We start from the raw sequence: 26,685 nt of genomic DNA on the forward strand, positions 1-26,685 counted from the left end.
CCGAGGAGTATCGAATCCAATCACCAAAATTGACTTGCACTGTATCCTGCCTACTTACTAAAAATAGTAAGTATGCCTGAAACTGAGTAAATCAACTTCGTTTTAGCCCAAACTGGAAATGACTAGGCCAAAACACTCCAGGATCCCATTAAACCCTTCGTTAGCCCACGAGACCATGTAGAACAAGGCTAACGCACACACACTTGGTCAACTGCTAAAATGGGGACATTACATGTTAGTTATTCAATTTAGTAAAAAATTAAAATAGAGGATTAAAAGATTCCATATGTGGTATGTAGAAACTAATGAGAGGGAAGAAACTTTCTTCTTACATTATAGTTTTCAATTAATAACTAATAAATTTTATAAAAAAGAAAAAAGAATCAAGAACGATCTACTAATCTATATGGATACACAAACCAATGATCAATCAAGAATTATTGAAATTTGATCTTTCCAATAAATACACTTAAAGAAACATGCTAACAACAATTGACAATAAGTTCTCTAAGCATAATTAAAATTGAATAAATAGAACTGTGGATACCAGATAGCCTTTGGAGCTTCTTGCTCAGCACCTTCCTCTTCATCTACATCTTCTCCCATGCCTTGAGTTAGGGCAAGTGGCCCTTGATCTTGCTCGTCTTCATCTCCCCCAGCATCTTCACCTTCTTCTTCTGCTTCCTCTGTAGTGCCTTCTCCAAATTTGGCTTTAAGCTTCTTAACAAGCTTATCATTCTTCTTCAAGGTGGAGGTAGTCTTCATCTCCATATCCACTTTGGATCTCACCTCGTCATAGGTTCCAAAATGTGGTGCATCCTTATCAATTTCTTCTGCTAATAAATTAGTTATTGCAGCTAATGCTTCACCTATGTTAATCTTATACCGAAGAGGTCTCAACCATCTCACTCTTGGTATGGCTGCTTGTATGTATGTGAAATCAATATCTACAAGAAAACAGACTTCATTTACATGTTTCTCTACCAAAGAAACTAGAATTCTGAGCCTCTACTTCATTGATTTCTTAAAATCTTCAAAATAACTGGTCATCAATGCTTCAAAATTGGCTCCCATCTACTCTATACACTCATGAACTTGAGCTATGATTGACCTGTCATTCTTTCATGCTACTTTACCAAAAGAAGGGAATTCATTCTATACATAAAAGAAATTGCATATTGAAATTGCACCAAATTTGCATTGGGCTCCCTTTGTTCTTCTGATGGCTACTAGATTTTCATTGATCTATTGTAGTTGCAGCTTTGCAAGATCATATGTATGATCTTTCTTCACCAGTTTGTATCCTACATCCACTACTATACAAGGTATACTATTGAGTCTACTGGACTGGTAAAATTTGTGTGCAATGACCCTTATTGCAAAGTTAACTCGAGGGTCTTGGATAGTGTCAATTGTCTTTGGAGAAAGATACATTTGAATTCCCTCCTTGGACACTAATTGGACTTCAAATGTATCCTTCTCCTAAGACAATTGACACTATCCAAGACACTATTCAAATCTTCTTGTTAGAATCGCTCTTTATGTTTTATTATTTATTGTAGTTAAAACTTTAATAATGTAAATTATGTTATTGACATAATTATATGATTTTATGAGCTATAAAAAATTATTTGATATTATCTTTATGACTTATAAAAAATTTATTTTTTTAACATGGTTTTAAAACTAATATCATAAAACAATATTTATAACATTAATTTTTCACATTCATTGAAAATAGAAATAATAAGTAAGAGATGATTTCCACAGCTAGTCAAATTGTGATGTGAATATCAGGATTTAACTGTGTGATTTTGAGTCAAACTCGATGACCCATGTTTCATGAGTAGTGATTCAACATGAATCCATCTCTCATGAGAATAAATGGAACACTTAGCACTCATTGGATCTAGGTGATGCTCACAGGGGTGAAGCACCGGGACTTCCCGGGAGGTCACCCATCCCAGTACTACTCCAGCCTGAGCGCGCTTAACTACGAAGTTTCCTCCACAGTTAAACCCAAAGCTTGCAACCCCATTTGCAAAACCTTCACCAAGTGTTGTGCCTTATGAACCATTCATTAGAAAGTCCCTTAAGCTCATCAATTGATAAGTAGGAGATGATTTCCACAGCTAGTCAAATTGTGATGTGAGAAATCACAATTGACTAGCTGTGGAAATCATCTCCTACTTATCAATTGATGAGCTTAAGGGGCTTTCTAATGAATGGTTCATAAGGCACAACACTTGGTGAAGGTTTTGCAAATGGGGTTGCAAGCTTTGGGTTTAACTGTGGAGGAAACTCCGTAGTTAAGCGCGCTCAGGCTGGAGTAGTACTGGGATGGGTGACCTCCCGGGAAGTCCCGGTGCTTCACCCCTATGAGCATCACCTAGATCCAATGAGTGCTAAGTGTTCCATTTATTCTCATGAGAGATGGATTCATGTTGAATCACTACTCATGAAACATGGGTCATCGAGTTTGACTCAAAATCACACAGTTAAATCCTGATATTCACATCACAATAGAAATAATAGTTTAGAAATATATTTGTATTAGAATTAACAAGTAACATTCTTCATATTTAAAATAATAATAATAAAATGTTGATAAATATTTGTATCTATCATCTAATTTTAATTCAACTATTTTCAATTCAATATTTTTAGTATTTATATTTTTACCTCACCTACTTAAAGTACTCAAATTACAATAATCATCTAATTGTAAAACTATTTTCAATTCAATATTTTTAGTATTTATATTTTTACTTCACCTACTTAAATACTCAAATTACAATCATTAGAATAATAACTATAATATTATTAAAAAATTTAATGTTATTATTTTACATTATTAAAAATAATACTATAGTTCAATTTTTAAATATTATTATTTTACCTATAAGTAAAATATAATTAAAATGATTGTAAAATATTTCAATGTTATTGTAAAATATTTTAATGTTATTATTTTAGTTAAAATAATAACATTTTAATGATTGTAAAATATTTTAACTATAGTTAATATAATAACATTAAATCATTAAAATATAGTATTACTAAACTATATTTTAATGATTGTAAAATATTTTAATGTTATTATTTTAACTATAGTATTATTAAAATATGATTTACAATCATTATTATTAAAATATATTATTATTTTACAATCATTAAAATATAATTTAGTAATACTATATTTTAATGATTTAATGTTATTATATTAACTATAGTTAAAATATTTTACAATCATTAAAATGTTATTATTTTAACATAATTTTACAATTATATAATTATATCAATAACATAATTTACATTGTTAAAATTTTAACTACAATAAATAATAAAACATAAAAAGCGATTCTAACTTATCTATTTCTAAAATTTTAAAACATAACCTTCTCCATTGAACAAACAATTGAATCAGTCAAATCTGGAACAAATTACAATGTGTATATGCATGGCATGAGCGGATGGGGATGGGGCATACCAGGCGGCAATACCCAGGCAGTCGATCCTCCTACCTGGGTAGCCGTTGCCATGATGGAAGGGGCTATAAAAAAATTTAATTTACCTCAGTTAGTAGAACAATGAGGTGGCATCATCCAAATTAACAAATTTAATTACTATAATTAGTTATTTTGCATTATTAGTTATTTAAAATCTTTAACTTTTTATTTTTCTTATAGGCAATGGATGCAAGTCTAGATTAATTACTATTTGTTGGAATTAATTTTGCATTGATTATAACTAGCAATTGCACGCATGTCAATAGGTGTTTAATATTACAACTATTTGTTAAATATAATTTAATGTGAATAAATTATAATATACTTATTTTTGAATGTAGTTAAAAAAAATTAGAAAAATGTTATGAATGAAATGATCATCAAGCAAAAAATAAACTTCAATAATTATAAAAACTAAAGACCAAACTAATTTAAAAAGTTCAAAACTAAACTAATTTAAAAAATAAACTAAAATAATTTTTAAAACTAAAAAACAGAAATGTGTGCAACCTCCAAAATGAGCGGCTCGCAAATTATATTTAATTATAATTACCTAATTTTATTTTATTATTATATTATCATTAAAATAATACAGAGTATATTAAGTTATGTACTTAAATGCTTATAGAAATTGAAAGCAACAAATTCATGATCTCTACTACTCATATTAAAACAAATGCTACTTGAGCAAATTTGGAATATTGATCATTCTCAGCTCATTCTTCTACCTTCAAGTAAAGATTAGAATTGAAATCTTGTTTTTAAATTTTTGACAAATTAATACTGAAACGTAGAATTGAGACCATGTGTAAGTTGGTGTTGAGATTGCCGATAAGGTGAATGTTTTATTCCCTCTACTCTCCCATACATTATTGTTTCCAGAATTTCAAGACTCAATATGTACTTCGTATCACCAAAATTGTTGCTACGAAACGGATCTAATAGCATATTAAACCTTTACATACCCATAACAATAGGATACATATTCTTTGGTATAAGGTAAACTCAAAACGAACACCTTATTTTGAAATTAACAATGGACAAAATCATCTTCCATGCTTATGAGAATGCTTTTTCAGCTTCCGACCTTTTCTAGAAACAGTGTTTTTATGTTTTTCAAACTCCTCAGCATGCTTGCGTTTTCTGTAAGAAAATTAGATCGTTTAAAAACAATCAGGACACAGAACACTTTGAAGGGCCCATATAATCCCATACTCGAGTAAATCAGAAAAACTGCACTGGTTTTGAGAAAAACACTACTCCCTAAGGGCCTAAACTTTCACATGAAACATAAAATCTTTGATTAAGCAAGAAATTGTAATCATTCTCAAGGGCTGGTATTAAAAGAAAAAACGAAATTAATAATTGATCAGCATCACCTGTATCGACTAAGATCAGGGTTAGAAAGCAGTTCATCTGCAATAGTCGGCTTCTGCTCTTTCTTTGTCAGCCTTCCCGAATAGAATTCTGTAGCATGTTCTATGACAGTCCCCACCTGAAGAACGCCAAATCATGGGGAAAAAATTTTAAAAATCCACCAACTGCCACAGGAAGAACGACAAAAGCATACTGCAAAATGAAAATGGTATATACAGCCATACAAGGTATCATTACTTGCCTGGAAATACTTAGGAAGGCCTTTGGAATCATCCGCCTTGTAATGTCTTTTAGGATCCACAACATTTCTCAACTGTCATAATTAATAAAAAACAAGGAAACAATCAGTATCCAAGATCGCAACCACACAGTTATAAGCAATTAGTTTCCATTTCAAAATAATATAACAAATTAATCATTCATTGCATGTTAATAGCTACCTTCAATAGTTGAAGATCCTTCTTCAATTCAGGGGTGATAACCTGTGCTGGCATGTCGAACCTATTGGTGCAAATTTGTCATTTTTATCAATAACCCGAATCAATCAGAATAGCACATCTATTTGCCCTAAACACTTAATCAAATTACCATTTAGTGCCTAATGTGTCTTTGACTTGCTTCCGGATCAACTTGTTTAGTTTTTTCGGATTCGTCGGTGGAACTAGAAGTCCATCTTGGAGCTGCTTTTCAATATTCCATGTCGATGCTTCTTTCAAATTCTTATCGAGTCCCTGTCCTGACTTATTAGTAATTTTCTCTGAATCGCACTTGCTTTTTGTTTTAGATGAATTGAAATGCATTTCAGGTGTCCATGATTTTTGTTCTGATCCTTTCATTGATAGACTGAAAACATATAAAACAAAAATTACTAGAATGCTATTTTTATATTTTTTTTTTTTTGGCATACAAACATAAATCAGTAGATCAATCTATAAAATGAAAGAAAAAAAAAAATTTCTAAGATGGTATTTATATTATTTTATTGATGCCTTCTTAAGAGCTATGGTAAACTTGCCTACTTTGCAATGATAACCATCATTAAAATTTAAGCACAAAATATAAGGCTCTACCATTTGTCTTTAAGGATTTTTAAGTGCGTAGCATTTTCATCCACCGGATCGGATCCCTTAACCTTGAATGCAGCTACAATGCCACCCGAGTGCTTTCCATGTGACGTGTTCCTTCAGAGAAACAGGAAACAAAACAAATCTACTGGTTAGGTCAGAAAATAAAAAGTAGCCTGACTGAATAAACAAGGCTCAAAACGTCACCCTGTCATCTTCCCAATTTAAGCCTCTTTACCACGGAAACAATTAATGAAAAATAATAATCCAGACGTAAGTATGCTAGACAATAAGTCGATCGATAATAAAATTATTTTTTAAAATATAATAGCGAATTAAATTATTAATGATTTTCAATTCGATACATAATATTTATTAAAAATAGATTAATAGATATTATTTATTGAAATTCAATTTATCAAATATTAAAAAGATAATTTAAAAAAACCATCAAAAAATCTATTATGAAAGATTAATAAGAGAAATACGAAAAAATAATATGAAAAAATAACGTACAAATATTATAAAGTCAATTTAAATAACATAACATTTATTAAAATCTTTAAATAGATTAATAAATATTATTTATTTAAGTTCATAATATCAAATATGAAAAAAAATCATTTTAAAAAATCCCATAAAAATTCTATTATGAAAAATTAATGAGAGAAATATTAAAAAATAATATGAAAAACTAGCAACGTCTCCTAACAAATATTCTATTGACTAAATAAATTATAGAAACTGAAAAACAATATAAAAAAAAAACTAAACTAATATAAAAAATAAAATAAAATAATTTAAAAACCAAAATCTAAATCAATTTTAAAAATCAAAATTTTAAATCACAACTAACTATTTTTTTAAATAATTTTTAAAAAAGCAATAGTTAAAAGTGGAGATAACTAATAATATCAATTTAACAAGAGTTAAAAGTGGAGTGAGATTAAAAAAATTCGCTGATAAATAATTAACAAAGTTCCCACAAATAGCTTATTGGCTAAATAAATAAATAATAAATAACATTAATATAATATATTAAATAATAATCTACTTTTCTATTAGCATAATATATATTATTAATTGTATAATTATATAATAAATTAAACAAATATAAATCAACAATATTATAATAATTGGAAATATATAAATAGATTCAATATATCAAAAACAATATATATAATAAAAATATTATAAAAATCAAGGTATGTAATATCATATAATAAAAATTAAAATCTAAGGTTCCATCAAAGATATTTTATGTAATATAATAAAATATAATCCAATGGAAAACTAGGGTCCAATAACCCTGATAGTTTTATATTAGATACTGCCAATTACAACTAAAAGAGCCCCAAAAATGAAAACACATGTACCAATAGTCGACCAATGATCACACATGTACTAATAGTCACTCATATTTTAGCTCTTTTGGTTGGTGATTTACCATAGGTATTAGTGTTTTTTGAATGAGCGACTATTGGTGCATGAACATAGCGGTTCATATAGATACTACCAATTACCACTACAAGAGCCCCGAAAAATGAAAACATATGTACCAATAGTTGATCGCACATGTACTAATAGTCACTCATATTTTAGTTTTTTTGGTTGGTGATTGACCATAGGTATTGGTGTTTTTTGACTGGGCGACTACTGGTGCATGAACATAGCGGTTCCAGGCGTACGTTTTGAAATGGCACTTTTGGACTTTGCACTTTATGATCCCTACAAAGAGATCCGTGAATACCCAAAAGCTGAAATGCTTTAAGCTCTTCACTCACCTACAGAGTACATTGAAAAAAATGGCAAAATCCGACTTAGGATTTAGGAGTTCTAAGGGTGCAAAGTTAGCCAAGGTGGCTGCTGGGGATTTTCCCCTAAACCATAAGACCCTACGACCTTTTAGAGATCGATCTTTTCCCAACCCTCATATGTGGAGAGCAGAGACAACATTGAAGGGGAATCTGAGGGGATTTTATACTTCATTGCAGTGTTTTTACAGTCAACAATTAAGTAATATGAAATCAAAGGGAGATACATGAATACAGAGCAGCCTAAAAAGAAAGAATTTTTGTAAGAACATAACACAATTTTTCTTACATCTCGCATATAATTCCATTTTCGGCAACTACATAACATAGCAGCGGATAGCGTGCAACGGGTATTTTGGCCACCAAGATTCAAACCAAAGATCTAATCTGAAGAATTGGCAACTATAATTTTAGCAGGAGAATTAGACCTTTTGACCCTTCTTTTCTTGGCATATCATTATCGGGCATTGTTCCATTATTTTCCATGGGCCTGGTAAATATTGCAGTCATTACCTTATTTAACACACAGGAAGTGGCCAATAAATAGTAAAACCTAAGAGTATTCTCAGAAGCTTGCATCCCATTTTCATTTGGGAATCAAATACTATTGGAAAGGGTGATTTATCAATGGGCAATGAAATTGGTGTATGGCAGATTTGACTAGGACCATCTAAGCAAAATAGACGAACCTTTAACCCTGTGTAGTGCCATATAAGCACAGGTCTCATCTTCTGAGTAGGCTATAGCCAATTCCCTTACACATACTGGATAATTTATAATATGAAGTTAGCACTTTTTCCCATCCTGTGATTCATGAGAAGGCTATTCTGTGGCATGTATATGGCAGTCAGTTCGTGACTCTTGAATGGAATATAGTTTCCTTTTTCCAGATGTTCCGCACTTATATGAGACAGAAACAATGTTCTGAAAGGAAATTAGTTAACTTGTTAGTTAAAGGCAGATTAATAATCTTCGCATTGCATGGAGTTGTATGGAGTCTTCGCATTGCATGGAGTTGTATGGAGTCGTGAGGTTCTATTGACTATCACAACCTGCCATTAGTTCCAGCATTGGGTGTTTGCAAAGATGAGTTGCAATGCATCCATTGCTCATATCTCAGATCCTTATTGCAATTCAATCAGCAGCCTGTAGGAGATTGGTGTTCTTCATCGGAAGATTTAGTTTCTCATAAGATATGTATGTCCTGCAGTGCAATGGGGCATGGGCTACACCATACAAAGGACAGCCTCCAAATGGAGAACTTTACACACCATCGAATATACCAGAGCATCATCTGCTGTTAAGTTATAATATAGATGCCCACATATAGCATGGATGTACTTGCCACAAGATTTTTTTTTTCTATCAATATCTTTAAGAAAAGGATTTAAAAACCTACCCTGAATTGTAATGGATTAAGGCACATACCCCAGGTTGTATCAGTCCTTAACTTGAATTACTCATAATAAAAATATATATATATTTTTAGTATCTTGGTATATTTAGCTAGTTCAAGTTAGCTTAGCTAACTCTAGCCAGGCTTTTCTTTTAGTTTTTCTCAGTTAAGACTATCTTTAAACTAAACTATGATTAGCATCTGTAAACTCTATTTAAGAGTTCATTGTTAATGTACCAATACACACCCACACACAGCTTTTTTTTTGGTTGATAATAATTTTTAATTTTATTAATATAAGAGTTTTTACATCAGTTCAAAAAAGGCTCCAAACTTGGCCTTAAATTCCTTATACATAACACTAAAACTTCTCCTATCTAAACCTTCTAACGCTTTTTACAACATTTATCACTATATCCACAATATCAATTACATTGTTCACCATTTCAGTTGAACTTTACAAAAACAAAGGTCTTTAAACCTTTAAGCCAGCTGTCCATCTATTTCTTCCCCGCTTCTGCCATCTGCAACTCACACAAATTTCTTCATTTTCCAAGATGCTACACTGCATTTCTGTCAATTTTCACACCTTCCACCTCTATGCAAAACAACTTAATTTTTCCCATCCTGCCCAAACTTGTTTTGCATCGCCCAAAAAAACTACCCACTCAAGAAACTCCCAAAACTATGCTGCAGGGATTTTGTTTATTGCGTGCCCTTTATAAATTTGCTTATCACTATTTACAGGCTTGTGAAGACCAAAAACTGAACCAAACAAAATTTCACCTCCTCTGAACACCACTACCACCTTTCAATCCTCCACCCTTACTGGGAGTTTGACACGCACCATCCTTCGGTTTTTCCTATTCCCCGCACTTCTCCGCTGCTTCAGATGGGCAATAAGGAAGCCCAACACCTTTCTTCCCTTCACTTCATTAAAATTACCAATTTCCTCCACCAGCTTGGCCCATGCCCCCCTTTGATCTTGGCCCTATAAGCGTCTTTGTCAACCCTTGTTGGCCACCACACAAACCCAAATTTCCCCCGTTTTCTGCCCTCCTCTATATTCTCAAAGCATTCACTATAGTCAAAACTCTTTCCTAGCCACGCCCATTCCAGCAAGGAATCAATCCCCACAATCAAGTCAACCAGGAATAGCATCTTCATTACCCATTCGACCTCCTCCACAGGTAAAGCCAACTCCAAGCCCCAAGCCATCACCATTGCCGTTATGTCAATGTTGATTTTCCAGTGGTGGGAAGAGTTTTGAACAACTCCCCCACCATTTCCTTCACTACTATAACACCTTGCATTGGGCACTTTAGCAGCAGTTTCAACCTCATATTTTGAACCGGGCCAAACAGAGCTTTCTACTGCCTATTTGCTTTAAAAGTAAAGGTAGCTTCCATCCTCTCTATCTATTCTGTCACTTTCAGCACTCTTTTAATTTACTATTTAGAATGTTGAAAAAGGCCTTTTTAACTCTTCTGTTTAAAGCCTGTCGATGGTTTCCTTTCTTGTAAATCTTTCCGATGCCACTCTAGTTAATCATGTTTTTTTCTTGTTTGTGCGTCCTTTCATTATGAGTTCATTTATTACAAATCTCCCAAATCTTGCTCTTTTTGCTTTTACTGACAGTCCTTTTTGACCTCATTCTCCTTATGTTCACACATTATCACATAACACACTAACTTCTAAAAGCATTATTCAATTTCACCTATTCCCTCCCAATAGCTACAATGTTTGAAACTTAACATTCCTTCCTCCTCAAAACCTACCGCCCATTTTGAGAGGGTGTTCGCTTCTCTGTTATCTTCTCTGTAGACATGACAAATTTGAAACCCCTCCAAAGCATTTAACTCTTCATTTACCACACCTACAATTTACCTAAGTGCCATGCTACAATCGAGTTGTTTCTTATGACTTGCACTACAACCATTGAGTCACCCTCTAAAATCACTTTACCTCCACCTACCTTTTTCGCACATTTTATTGCCAGAAGTGCAGCCTTAAACTCTGCTTCATTGTTTGTTCCATCCGGTGATCTTACTGTGCCATAAGCCAGTGTCACATCCCTGGTAATACATCCCGCACCTGATTTTCCAGGGTTTCACTTCAACGCTCAATCAAAATTTACTTCAATCCAACCTTTTGCTAGAGCTTCACACTTTGCACATTTCCTCTTATTTGCCTTAGAAACAAACTTCCTCGTTGCTCCTACTACCCCCATTTTAATTCCAAGCCATTCTTTCTGAATAGGTCTATCATAACTCATAAACACACATTTTGATAAATTCTTCCCAAACACTGCAACACTTACAACTTCTATTGAATGACCGATCCTTTTTATTAGCTGGTCAATTGTCTCTAACACTTCTGGAAAATCCTCCTGTTCCTCTCTTTCCATACTTCCCAGATGACAATTGATAGACTCACCCACCATACACATTCCAACATATTTCTCCTCCTCATTCTTGGCCACGAGGTAAAGAACCCCTTGAGAGATGGGCTCCATGGTCCAAACCACCCCAATTTTCCTTGAAGATGACTCCAGCATTTAGCTGCAAAGTCACAATTCAAAAGTAGATGATCAGCACTTTCCTCCTCTTTTCCACACATTACACATTTTGTAGGACCCTACAAACCAAATTTCCTTCTTCTATCCCTTGTTAGGATTTTGCCTTGTATTGCTAGCCATGAGAATGTTCCCACTTTTGGAAGTATTTCTTTCTTCTAGCATAAATTCCCACCTTCAAAAGACACTTCCTCATTATTATCAATTATTTCATAACCAAGTTTAACTAAAAACTTACCAGATGCTGCCACACACCAACTTATCCTATCTTCTCAATTAATGATGCACACTTTTCTTCTATTGAAAATCTCCTTCGAAGATTGCTGTTGTCCTTCAGAGAGACTATCAACTCTCCAATCTTTCCACAGCCATTCTTTAACATTTATTCCCTCTTTTTCCACAACATATTTTTTAACATTCTTTCCCCATAAATCATAGTGTTTCTGTTTTAGCTCTCTATCCACACCCTCTTCCTCTAGAGATTTATAACCATTCCAAGGGTCCTCCCAAAACTTTGCACGATTACCATCCCCTATGACCCATGAAATATGGTCTGTTATGACATGCCTGCACAATAAAATAAAGTTCCAGATTAATGAACCTCTTATTGGATTTTGAATTGTTAAAATCCTTATGTTTTCATTTGAATCTAAATATTTGGCTTTTAGGATCTTAATCCACATTTGATCCCCATCATTTGACATTTGCCAAACCATCTTAGCACCTAGGGCAATGTTCATAATGTTCCAATCTCGAATTCCTACTCCAAACTTTTTTGGTCTGCAAATTTTCTCCCACTTAAGCAATGGCCATTTTTTATCCTCTCCCACACCACTTCAAAAGAATTCCCTCATCTACTTTTCCACACTATTAATCACCTTCCTCGGGATTTTTACGCACATCATTGAGAAAATAGGCACTGCTGAAACAACTGATTTTAGCATCAAAATTCTGCCTGCTGAAGACAGCCATTTTCCCTTCCATCCATCCATTTTCCTGAAATATTTTTCAGCCAGACCTTTCCACACTTCACTTCTATTTCTCCCTTGAAATAAAGGGATCCCCAAATACCTACTTGGCAAACATCCTTGTTTAATATTCAGAACTCTACCAATTGCTATTATTTTATTGAAAGGAGTGTCAGAGAAAAAATTTCAGACTTTGTCCAGTTAATCTTTTGCCCTGAAACTTTCCCATAGATTTCCAGAGTCTTTTTCATGAGTCTTGCTTCCTGCTCTGAAGCTTCTCCAATTAAAAAAGGGTCATCCACAAATTGCAATGTGAAATTGGGTCTACACCCCTAGCCACTTTTACCCGTTTCCAAAACCCACGCACTCTTTTTTCTCTGATCAGTCTCCCCAAAACTTTTGCCAGAATTATAAAGAGGAAAGGGGATAAAGGGTCCCCTTGCCTAATACCTTTATCTAATTCAAAAAACCCTTGGGGGCTTCCGTTTACCAAAACAGAGAATCTGACAGAGCTTAGGCATCCCTTCACCCACTTTATCCATTCCTCATTGCAATCAAATTTTTTTTAAACTTTGAACATAAATTCTTTATTTACCTCATCATAGGCTCTTCTTATATCCAGTTTCACCATCATTTTGCTGAGTGAGTTTGTTCTTATTGAATGGATCATTTCATGAGCAATTACCACTCCTTCAAAAATAGATCTTCCTGGAGCAAATCCACTTTTACTCACACATAGTATTGATGTACTTGCCACAAGATGATTTTTTTCATATCAATATCTTTAAGAAAAGGATTTAAAAACCCACCCTGAATTGTAATGGATTAAGGCACATATCCCAGTTTGTATCAAAGTCCTTGGTTTGAATTACATACGGTTTTATTAGAATATTTTAATATTTTTAGTATCTCACTAAATTTAGCGAGTTCTAGTTAACGGTCATTTATGCTTTCCTTTTAATTTTTCTCAGTCTATTCTTGAAACTAAGCTATAATTAGTGTCTGTAAACTCTATTTAAGAATTCATTGTTAATGCAAATTTTCCATTTTCTCTGTTCATTCAGTTCTTAACAATTCCGAGTATATTTGCCAAGGAAACCTTGCTTTCTTTTTTAAAAGGGAATTCTTCTAAAGAATGTATAATTCAAGTGATTTCAAAACAATTACAAGGAAATTCTTCTAAAGAATGTACAGTTGAAGTCACTTAGAAATAACTGTACTTGTATAGAGTAAAACCAATGAATTTCCCATGGTATCTGTGACTGGTTGACTACAATTTATTCCTTACTCAGTTTTTCGTATTATGATGACTTCACTCAAAAGAGTAAGAAGACATCAGGAGGAAACTATATTCTATTGTTAATTTGCTCTCCTAAACTACATCGCTATCTCATAAACTGAAATAAATAAATGACAGATTCTAGCTTAGAAGCTGCAAAATTAGTCATGTGTTGTAATAAACAGTGTCACATACCTTCTCCTTTGCTATAGGATTTTCACACAACACTAGTGTTATCCGTTTTCACCATGCCTCTAACAATTTTTGCAACAGAAGACAACAAAACCTTCCAATCTAAACATATTCAGATTCCAACTGTGTACGATTAATCAAGGTTACTTTCAACACAGTCTGTTGTAGTGGCACATAGTGTGATACTTTTGAATCTGATGCATTGAACTGATAGTGCCATCAAATCACCTTTCCTTTTCACTTGCAGACCGCAGTTTCTGCTCTTGCTCATGTGTTTGTTAGACAGCCTGCATTAATTGAGAGTTCTAACAGTGTTGCTCTGGACATCAGATTCTTGTTTCTCATTTTAAAGAAGATTGTTTCTGCGTGTTCTATATAATATTGCAGTGTCCCCTGTAATCATTTGTCTAATGAATATAATTTAATATATGTATTATATAGTTAATTAATTATGAAATGTGTATATTTTGAACGAAATTTAATAATAATATAAATAATATTTTGATACACGAGTTGAAATATAAATTATGTACCATGTATTTATAAATTCAATTGGAGCATGGATAAACGATAGGCCCTATAAGTGACCCCTTGGTGCATTATAACATAAACATGATTTTAGTCAACTGTAAACTAGGTAACGGTTTTGAAAACCTAGGACATCAAACTGGAACATGTAGCTAGTGAACTTCAACAATAGAAAACTGAAACATTAACAGAAATCTCTTAAACATTCAACTCAAACTTTCAACTTGTACAATGTAAACATACAATTAGTTTATCAATGTAGTTGCAACTCATTTCAGTTATGTGTTCAGTTAACCTACTTTAACCCTTTTTTTTAAAAAAAATCGGTGTGTTTTTGCTCGAATTTTGGGCATGACAGCAGACTTCATTAACTCAATTTAAATATATGTATCTTAAGCTAAATGGATAAAGATATAATGATTCAGTCTAAGACATTCAAATTAAAGAGAATTATTTATTCATCTAATTAGATTAAGTTATCTATCTATATTTTAACATCCATTCTGACCTAGAGACCAATTACAATTTGATGAAGGATTAGGCATGTAAGCAAAGTGCCTAGAGACCAATTACAATAGGCTCCCTCAAAGTTTACAGGTCCAAGCTGGTATCCTATTTTGGGACTTGCCATCGAGGCTTCCAGGACACTGATCCCCACCCTGTCTTGGGAATGATACTATTGATTGGATTTAAACAAGCCCCTCCTTGGAAACATTATAGCCTCTTTCTTCTCAAGCAAAATAGTAATAAGACTGAATATGGTTTACCGTTTTATACATATGTCTGAATACTCATTTATATTCCTTATCAATGGTAGCTAATAATTCATTAGAAATTACAGGATGCTGTAGCATACCTGATACCAGTGTTTGTTTATTGATTTGCTGCTGCAGAACTATGGTCACAATCAACTAGTTCTGTTCTTTATTTCTTCTTAAAACATTAGCAGAAATCACTTATTTCTCTGTTCCATCAGATTTAATAACATATTATATATATGATAGACTATATAAGGTTGTTTATCCCTTATATTATATATAAATATTCTGATTTTATTATTATTAACATACATATAATCACAATCTCTGAGTAATATATGTTTATATATATTAGCCACGGTGAAATTATATATATATATACTGTTATTTATATCTCTCATCATTTCCTTATATATATATATATATATATATATATATATATATATATATATATATATATAGACTATATAAGGTTGTTTATCCCTTATATTATATATATATATATGATAGACTATATAAGGTTGTTTATCCCTTATATTATATATAAATATTCTGATTTTATTATTATTAACATACTTACATATAATCACAATCTCTGAGTAATATATGTTTATATATATTAGTCACGGTGAAATTATATATATATATATACTGTTATTTATATCTCTCATCATTTCCTTATATATATATATATATATATCAGAGATTGAGATTATATGTAAGGATGTTAACAATAATATAACCAGAATTTTTATATATAATATAAGGGACAAACAGGCTTTTATCCCTTGTATTATATATAAAAATTCTGGTTTTATTATTGTTAACATCCTTCCATATAATCCCAATCTCTGATCTATATATATATATATATATATATATATATATATTAGTCATGGTGAAATCACATATATAGTAATATGTGTGTATGTATATATCTGACTGTACTGTTATTTATATATATTTATATCTCTGATCATTTCCTTTTTATATGTGTATATCTTCAAAGTAAATTATCACCAATGTAATATATTTCTAAATTCATAGGAGTACGCACAACCCAAGGTGCAAGAGAATTTTCAGTCTTCTTGCCTAACGTGGCTGGTGAAGTACTTCCACTGAAGAGATTTACTATTTCTGCTAACTATGATATTTATCAGCACCACCTATATACCTTCTAAGCTGACTGGATTTCTTTCCTGATTGTATTCCCCCTGCCCCCTTGTATGATACCAATACACTTCAATATCTCCTCCACCGAATGGACATGTCCCTGGGTATTATGAAATCGTTACCAGACAATACCAAGTTTGGTTTAACATTAGTCTGGTGCTGGTTGATCCCTTAAACACGTCGCTGATTATGGTGTAGATATTTATAAAGCTTTTTATGTAATATATTTAATATAATATATAATTAATTTATCAATTGTGATTATTTTATGAATAACATGTCATTTGATCATAAATATTAATTATTTAGACAGTTGTTTACTAAATATAATTATAATATGATTGTACTTAACATTTTTATTTGTATAATTTATTTAATAACATATATTATTTGCTAATATATGAGTTCATATCAAGAATTTAGTTATATATTCAAAGCAATGTACGATTTGGAACAACTCATATATGTATTAAAAATATATTCTGTATTGTGTATATGTCAATCATGGCTCATGACAAATATACAAATGAGCACATGAAAGTTGTAAGCTATAGTAGTTAGTAAGTATTTTCTATCCAACTTTTTCTTCATTGAAGCTAAACTACTGGAGGCCGAAAGTGAGTGATTTGTAGCCAGATACGTCTTGGCATACCTTTTGACCTGGGTATCAAACCATGTTGATTTGGGGATGCAGCCTCCTAAAGATTGAAACAAAAAACTGGGTTACTATTTACTCATTTATCAATAGTATTACTATTTCAAACTGGCAATCAGGCACTTACCACTTCTCACACATGGGGTCCTCCTGCTTATTTCCTTCTCACAACAACAATACCAGGCCAAGTGCCTTATCACTTGTTTCTTTAGTCAAATCCAACAAAATAACAGCATAAATCTCAGCTGACTTGGTCTCAATAACAGCATCTCTCTCAGCTGAATCCATCTCCTCTGGCTCAAGCCAATTATTTTAGTGGTATTGGCCTTTGAAACAAGTGTTAAAATTAATACAATTTATGAAACAGCACTAAAAGAATGATTGTAAATCATTGGATTCTGTTTTATATCAACTCAATCCCTACAAAACATCTTACAGATTTATTGAATACTAAACCATTAACCATTAAAGTGGATTGATAAATTGGAAATCCAAGTCCCAAAGATTACCTCATTATATTAAAAGGTGACCAAAGTCCACGGCCTAACACTAATACGTTCGCACAGACTAAAAAGAATCATCACAGAGCCTTTGCACCTCCCACTTATTTTGGAATGTAGCTGGCCATCTTGGTTTGGAAAAAAATTGGGAGGTCAAATACTGATTCGAAGAGGACATAGCTCACTGCTTGTGTCTGTATTTTTATTAACTTTTAGTCTAAGATGAGCTGCTGAAGACAAACATCTTGAATGGAGGACAGCCCAAGTCATTGTGGCACAGACTAATTTAGACCATGATTTTTTAGGGATGGAATGAAGTTGGGTGGACTAAAAGCATGGATTAATGGAAAAGTAAAAAATTGGACGAGAAAAAAAGCATTTAATCTGCCCAAAATAATCATGTTTGGTAATTGTAGTTTTTTGGGTCACTGCCAAGTGAAACACCAATATCGTGCCTGACAAATCACTTTTGGTATCCAAAAGAATAGTGATTTCCCATTAACCAAAAATATTGTTAACTAGGTCTACAACTGTGTCCATCACTGTTTATGGTTTTCAAACTACTGACCTCCAATATAGAATACATATGCCTCCACCATCAGGCCCACTCAAGGATTACAGAATTTGATATTCTTTTAGTGTTCAGTTGCTAAAAATAATCTCAAATACATAGCAACGATTCTCACTACACCCTTAGAGAACTTAATGGGAAGACCTCGACAATATGAGATTCGACATTGCATGTGTCAACTACATATTGAAAGCAAAATGTAAACAGTCTTCTGGAATGAGAACAAATCTTAGTAATGAAGCAAGGTAGAATATTTGCTTCCAATGTCAGATACACTTGAATGGCCTTGGATTTCAAGCAGTACATTTGAAAGTAAAAATTAGTAACTAGGGAGTGCACTTTACTATTTAAAAAAATTTAAGGTACACCAAGCAGGTAAAATCTTACAGTTATTTACTTAGTACTTTAATGCTATGTATTCTGAGATGAGCATGACGTCTCCTTTTTTTTTTTTTTGTCCCAGAATTTGCAGTTGATTTCAAAGTGATGGCTTAACATGTGATTAATAAGAAAACTTATCAAGTTCTTCAGCAAATAGAAAGGGATACTTACTGTGTACTGGGGACTCCAGATAAACAGACTTTTATGGCTTTTGCTAGTTGCTTGGCTATTTCTGCATCCTCCTCCTCCTCATCTTTAAAACTGCAATAGTGGGGGGAAAAGTATGAGAAGAACTTCAGACAATTAACATTAAAGATTGAATACAGATCAAAACACCTTGAAAACAATTCTATGCAGACCATAAAAGAAAGGTCACAAAGATTGCTTAATATTGAGCGTTAGTAAGCCAAAAATTAGACAGAGAACTAAAACTGTGCTTGAAGTTTGCCTGGCATATATGTACAAATACATATTAAAGTAGTATTGTAAATTCCCTGTAAAGATTGAAAATGAGATTCACTATTCGTTTATAAGGTAAGAAGTGTCTGTAATACCAAAGTAGGTAAAGAGATCAAAACTGACACTGCAAGTTGTGTTCCTCTCCTCAAAACAACTACCATAATAACAAAAAATGAACTTTAAATTCTAGAAGCAAACCAACAACCAGCTTTTGTTCAATTTATATCAACTTAATGTTGGAATGAGAAGTCAACATGGATTCTCATCTAGATGTGGTCGAGTCATCATGGATTCTCATCGAATTGTGATTGACTCAAGATGAGTCTACCTCTGGTGCACCGCTAGGCGCTTGCCTTTAGGCATCCTGCTGGAAGCACAAAATTTCTTCAGATTTACTATTAATAACAAGTTTTTTTATGAGGTTTAATATAAATAGTAAGTTTGTTTGGAGATTTACTGTAAATAGTAATTTTGACATGTGTTGCACATGTAGTTGTGAGTCATACTTACTAAATGTACTAAGTTGTCTGCAATTAAAACTCTCCAACTCGGTTGTTATATGCTACTCAAAGTCATTTTTTGAATAACATTTTGGAGATTGTTTTAATTGTAAAAATTCCTGAGAAATAATACTGGAAAATATTTGCCTGCTGTGTTTCCTGGTATACTTTTACCAGGTTTTTCCATGTAAATCTGTGTTATGTGCTGTCGTTCTTCTCTGTAATTTTCTGCACTTACTAATTTTTATAACATTTAATGCCTTCACTATTTTATGATGTGTTTTTCACAATCTCTCTTTACAAACAAGTTCATTAGCCTCTCTGGAATGCTTCACATCCTCTCGTTTTACAGACAAGTTTATTGAGCTCTCTTGAATGCACATTAGAACCAAAAGTCATGATCCCTATACTTGATACATGCTTGCTAAGATATGCCCTCCATAATGTGAAACCAACCATTACTAATGATTTCAAGCATCCATTGGTCCATTATCATATCATTCTGTTTGAAACCCTAATTATGATGTCCTCATCCCTTCTCACATCATTTGAATCTTGTGAAGTCTCTAAAAGAGCCAAAACTGCAGATAAAATAAGTTTATTGATGTCCAACACCTGACCACATAGAAGGCCCAAGGGAATGCCAAAAAGACAAAAGACTAGCCTAGAGCAGGACGCCTAATGACATCCGAGAAAAGAAAGAAAAGCAACAACTAGAAAACAAACTACAAACAAAAAGGCAGGCCGAGTCTTAGGTAGGTGTTTGGGAGTGTAGCCCTAAGAAAAAAATTTGGTTAACCGACATTGGTAAACCACCTAAAAGGCCCATAAATAAGTTGGCAGTGTAATTATCAGATTGTAATTTGTTCTTCGTTGGTTTATAAAATTAGTGAATGACTGTTTCTCTAAAAATGTAGCCCATATTGGGTCACCCGTTAATCTCTATGGTAATTGTTTTTTTGTCTTCTCTATTTTTACATTATCTTAATATTGTGTATTGCTCATATCTAACTAAACCTTGACAATATTAAAGTGGGAACACGGCATTCATTATTAACAAATTGTTACACAATGATCCAAGACATGAAATGAGGTTACTCATCAAGTTGACCAAAACCAACATATGAGCATTAAAATTGGCAGTTAACCATTTACAATAACCATATTGAAGAGATGTGATCTATGGTCGAAAGATATGATTAGAGAAGGGCATGTTTTCCAGAAATCTAAGAGGTGCAACCATTTGGTGTTACAAGATATAAAGAGATTGAAATCATTAAACCACAAGGAAAGATAGAGAAACATGTCAAGAAATGAGAACAGATTATAACAATAACATTAAGACCTGCAATCTGACAAGGGCATCGTGTGACACATATATTGCTAAGTTACCATGGTACCTCCCCCCCCCCCCCCTCGCACCATAAAAAGTTCAAAACAGTCTGTGGTTCTGGTCCGGTTCAGACTTGGTTTGGCCAGAGTTCGATTTTGCCATGCGGGTTCGATTGGGTTTAAACCCAGGCCAACCAGCACCAAAAAGTTTGAACCTGCAGCGCACTGGACCCCACAGACGGCTGGAAAGTGCTTTTTTGGGCAAAAATTAAATGTTTTTTTGGTGTCCACACCCCTAAAAGTTGTTATGGATTGCTTTTGGTGGCCTCTCATTGTCATTTTATATTTCCAAATAGGTTATTTTGTCTAATGGAAGAGCACATAAATTCATGAGCAAGCATCCGATTTTGCAAGGAGTTTGAAGATTATTTTGTGGGTGTTCTTCAAGTGTTTGTGCATCATTCATACACACTTGCAAGCTTGCAATGGCTGGAAAAGGTAAGATCTTATTCCATTTGCTGTTGTTTTTGTTCTAGTTTTTTCATTTTTCCATTTCTCTTTCAATCTACGTGTGTTCTTTTCCATTTTTTTCAGAATTTTAAGAACATGTATCTGATTTCTTGCCATAGAGAAAGAAATGGCATCTACCTCTCATTAGTGGTCAATACCAAACAAAGGATAGAACCCAACTCTGATTCTCCACTATGGAAGTATGTAGACATTATAAGACCCCTTCCAGGGGGTGGTGCATTCCATTGGAGATGTCGGGGTTGTGGTGTAGAAAGAAATAGTTCTTATTATCGTGTGGTAAGTCATTTGTGTGGATACATTGGATGAGGAGTCAAGAAATGCCCTGGCAAAAACGGTGCCCCTATACCAAATGAAACCGTGTCAGCAAAAGAGAGAGAACGACCTAGGGCAACAAAACTCAGCAGCAATAAAAGTAAAGTAAAAGAGCAAAGGGAATGTAAACACCCCCCCCCCCCCCCCCCCAAGATGTTATAGTACAAGACCACCCCTTTTTAGTACTGCAGCAGATATTGACATTAAATTTTGTCCCCCTTGTACACAAAAGAAAGGGACCACTAGAAACTGTTTTTCAAAATAAAAGTCAGGAAATTGCTGACATTAAGGTGGGAAGATGCCTATACGCACATGGACTATCATTTAATGTTGTTCACTCTCCATTTTGGAAGGACATGTTGAGGGGTGCCAATGAGGCTCCAAGATGGGTATTGTGGACCCAGGTATGAGGAAGTGTGCACCACCTTGTTGGATCAAAAGGTCCAATGGATTAAAGATCAATTAAAGCCCATAAGGGAATCATGGGTTGAGACACGGGTGACAATTGTTTCAGATGGGTAGAAGGACTCCAAGAATCGTCCCTTGATCAATGTCCTTGAAAGCAGTGGACTGTGAGGGCCAAGTAAAAGATGAGTCATTTATTGCTAATATCCTAATTGAGGCCATTGAATAAGTAGGTGCAAGAAACACTGTTTAAGTCATAACAGACAATGCAAAGAATTGTAGGGCAGCTGGTTCATTGGTTGAAGCCCGATATCAACATATCTTTTCGACACCTTGTGCAGTCCATTCCTCAATCTTATGCTACAAAAGATTGGAAACCAAATTGAGTGGATCAAAATAATGTATGAAGAGGTTGAGGAAATCCAAATGTTTGTCAAAAACCACCACATGACTCAATCTCTTTTTGGAAACCACTCAAAATTGGAGATACTAAAGGTAAATGAACTTGAACTCAAGTTAGTAATTTAATTTTTAATATTTGACAATTTCTAATTTTTCATATTTTGCATGTGCACTGTATATGCTTTTCTAACATATGTATCTAATAGTTGTTTTTTTTTGCTCTAATTTATGTCACAAGTTGCTGAGACCTATTTTACATCACATAATCGTCTTGAGACAACTGGTGCAAGTGAAAGATGCACTTCAAGGTATGGTAATCAACCAAAATTGGGGCGTATGGAAGCAAAAGAACATTGATAGAGCAAACAAAATAAAAGATAGGCTATTGGCTGAATCATGGTGGGAACGTGTGGAATATCTCCTTAAGATCACCGAGCTCATAATGAGCATGCTTAGGTACACTAACATGGATAGACCTTGCCTTGGAGAGATCTCTGATGGCATAGACTCAATGCTTGAGAAGATCAAGCAAATTATAAATGAGGAGGAGCAAGAGACCTTTTTCAAACAAGTGCAAGTAATTATTGTTGAAAGATGGAACAAAATGACCACTCCACTACATTTGTTTGCCTATGCCTTGACACCCATATACTATAGCTCTCAATATTGTCGTCTACCAGGAAGGTTGCCACCATATAGAGATATGGAAGTGTCTAACGGGTACCAAGCAGCATTTAAAAGAATATTTCCTAATAATGATATGAGAGATGTAATCATGGATAAGTTCATAGAGTTTGTGAATGCTAGAGGTCTAAGTAACGATGCTCTTCGTCATCGGTTCAAGAAGGATGCTCATACTTGGTGGTACATCCATGGCCAAAGATTCCAAACATTGCAGCCCCTTGCAATCAAAACCATATCACAAGTTTTATTTTTATTTTTTTAAATAGCTCACTTTATCTTAAAAAGAATCATGACTAGAAAATGATTTTAAACTTTTTATAAGATTGAATTAATTATTTTTTAATTGCTTACCATGTGTTGGCTTCATAGGTTGCTAGTTCTTTTGCATCAATAAGAAATTGGAGCACCTATTCTTTCATCCACTCGGTGAAGCACAATAAGTTATAATCAAAAAAATAGAGAACCTGGTATTTGTGCATAACAACTTGCACCTTCTTTCGCACAAGAGTAAAGAATACAAAGAAGTGGGATATAGTTGCAGAGATTGCGGACTTGGTTGCTTCCACTGCTCGGCTTTCAATGGATGATTTTAATGACTTCGATGTCAATACCATTGTTGCTTCTGTTGCTGATCCCATTGGCCTTAGCTCAAGTAATACCGGAGAAGAAGATGATGAATATGAAGAAGAAGATGAAGATTGAAGATCTTTGAATATTAATAGTTTTTCTAATTTTCATTCCATTAGTTCAACAATGAATGTTGAACAATGATACTTGAACTTGATATTGATAATGTTTTGAATCTTTGATGTTGAAGTTGATTAAACTATATGATGGTATGATCACTATGATTACAAGTTTATCTGTTTATGGTGTTTTTGTTGTTTAAATGTGTTTATGCTACTATGCTACATTCTAATTTTAACTCATGCTTCATAAATATGTATACATATATACATACATACATACATACATACATACATATATATATAATAATTTTTACATGTTTTTGTACTAAGGAACCCAAACCCCTTTCCAATATTTTGATGAACTTGCGAACCAGTTCTTGAACTTCGAACTTGGAACCGAACCCAAACCGGCAACTTAGATAAATTGCATAATAAATTCACTGATGACCATTCTTGATGTATTTCAAGAATATGATATTAATATGTGACTACATATATGTAGATATACATTCAGACATGTACATCTGCATAAGGAGGATAACTCCGTTAATGCAAATGAACAGTATAATATTAGAATGTTAAAATGTTTCTTTAATGGTCATCTTAGTTAGTCTTTAGTTTATTAAGTAGTTTCTATTTTCGGTCTCTAATTCACAATTGTTTTGTTTAGAAACAACGTCCCTATAAATCTATATAAAGAGCTGCCATCTCCTATTTAATACAACTACTACAACAACATCGATTTACCATAACATGGTATCAGATCGGGTCGATGGGAATTCATAAAATTTAGTGAATTTTTTCCAAAAATTTGTATTTCAATTTTGTGGAATATAAATCGTTAGTGGTATTTTATGAAATTTACGGTTTGTCTTCGAAGATTTTTGCTGAAAATCACAAGCCTAGTTGAGGGTTTTGATTGTGCGATTTCTTGGTCTTGGAAAAAGTCTCTTAATTTTGAAGGTTGCATGTGAGTTGCATGTTCTTGCATGCACTTGCATGTGTTGTTTTACCATACGAAATCTTGAGTTTTGCTGTATGATGATCGCTCTAATGGGTTTTCATAATTTTTGCCTTGAAAAATTATCTAATAGTTCTTCAAATATATTCCCTCAAAAGAAAAATTGATTTTATAAATCACAAAGTTGCCTGAGATTCCTTTGTCAGTTTATAATTTTTTCCTCAAAAATTATGTAGTGGGTTTATACTTTTTTCCTAAAAATTGATAGGTTTTACCATTTTCCCTCAAAAACGAAGCTTTGTATACTTTGATCCAAGTCTGGGTTTTTCAATTTTTCTCCTAAAAAATTGTGGCTTTTTGTAGTTAGTTTTGGGGCATCATACTCATCTGCAAAGTTTAGAGAGTTTGTCGAATTTTTCTCAAAATTGTGCTAGCCATTCCTTGTGTTTGTTTCTGTCTCCAAGGAAGAAAAGATTCATTATCCAACAAAAAGTTGGATGATTTGTGATGATTCATGATCCATTCTTTTGTTGATTCTGGGAAGGTTAGTGGCTGAGTCAATGGCAGGCTCTTGTCTATTGTTGCAAAGCATTTTCAAGAAGGGGACACCCTTCTCTATTCATTTCTGGACAGATTTTGGCTTCTTGGTCATTTACATTTTGCAAATCCACAAAGGGTCTCACAGCAACAAAACGTTATGTAGGATTTATGACCAAGATACCTAAGTTAGACAATGACCATTAAGGGAGGGTATTAGAATATTACAATGTTTCTTTAATGGTCATCTTAGTTTTAGTCTTTAAATTATTAAGTAGTTTCTATTTATTTATTTTCAATTCACGATTTTTTTTTAAGAAACATAATCTTTGTAAATCTATATAAGGAACTTTCCTTTCCTCTATTTGATACAACTACAACAACATCGATTTATCATAACATATAAATCTGTGCAGCAGCGTTAACAAGATAAGTCTTTATACATCTACACTAATAAGATAATTCTAGCATATCTGCATACCTACAAATTAATAAGCATTTATAATTATGTGATTTGGCAATAATAGGTATGTTGCTACTTCAATGGCTTAATATAAAAGCATCTAAAAGATGTTATGTCCTTGACTGCTGAAAGAATAATTGTAAGCAAAGTGAGGTAATTATTGTTGACAGAATGGTGATGAGGTCACCTTCTAAGCACACCACCTCATGGTTGTGAATGGGGAGTCTCCATGGGGCCAAATGGGGACAAAGTGGATTGCCTTTGAACTTCATAAGATAGACATTTGGGGCACCCAGCTATGAATGATACCTACAATCCTTACCATGGTAAATAGGTGGTCAATCATTTGAAGCCAAATTAGGAGTGGCAAGATGAAAAAGAATGGTGATGAGACCACATCATATTTATCGCATTGGACACATGAGGCTGAGAAGGATGGTATATCCACTCTTGGGCCTAGTGTAGGAGGTTTCTAGGGCACCTCATCAAATCACCCTACCTTAACACTTCTATGGTTGGGTCACCTAAATATTAATTCTAGCAATCTACTGATTTGATCGTTTTATTATTTGTTCTTTTCTAATTAAGGAAATATAACTATGAATTGCGATTATAAATATGCCCTAACTATGCCACAAGGCTTCAATCGAAGTGAAAGGCATCTCCTAAA

General features: G+C 33.3%; 1 protein-coding gene across 1 annotated transcript in view; it reads right to left on the minus strand.

Moving 5' to 3' along the window:
• Positions 1-4,334: 4,334 nt before the first annotated feature.
• LOC149565393 (uncharacterized) overlaps positions 4,335-26,685 on the minus strand; it is a 36,375-nt gene continuing 14,024 nt past the window's right edge. Inside the window, exons 2-8 of the mRNA XM_089818899.1 lie at positions 18,912-19,001; positions 5,957-6,067; positions 5,475-5,729; positions 5,327-5,387; positions 5,128-5,199; positions 4,889-5,004; positions 4,335-4,652 (exon numbers count right to left, since the gene is read on the minus strand). Of these exons, the coding sequence (XP_089675025.1) occupies positions 4,556-4,652; positions 4,889-5,004; positions 5,128-5,199; positions 5,327-5,387; positions 5,475-5,729; positions 5,957-6,067; positions 18,912-19,001 (802 nt within the window). The 3' untranslated portion in view covers positions 4,335-4,555. The remainder of the gene's footprint in view (positions 4,653-4,888; positions 5,005-5,127; positions 5,200-5,326; positions 5,388-5,474; positions 5,730-5,956; positions 6,068-18,911; positions 19,002-26,685) is intronic.

This window comes from Cupressus sempervirens, chromosome 3, assembly GCF_028749045.1.
Source record: "Cupressus sempervirens isolate cs-2001-9-10 chromosome 3, ASM2874904v1, whole genome shotgun sequence".
Classification (NCBI taxonomy): Eukaryota; Viridiplantae; Streptophyta; class Pinopsida; order Cupressales; family Cupressaceae; genus Cupressus; species Cupressus sempervirens.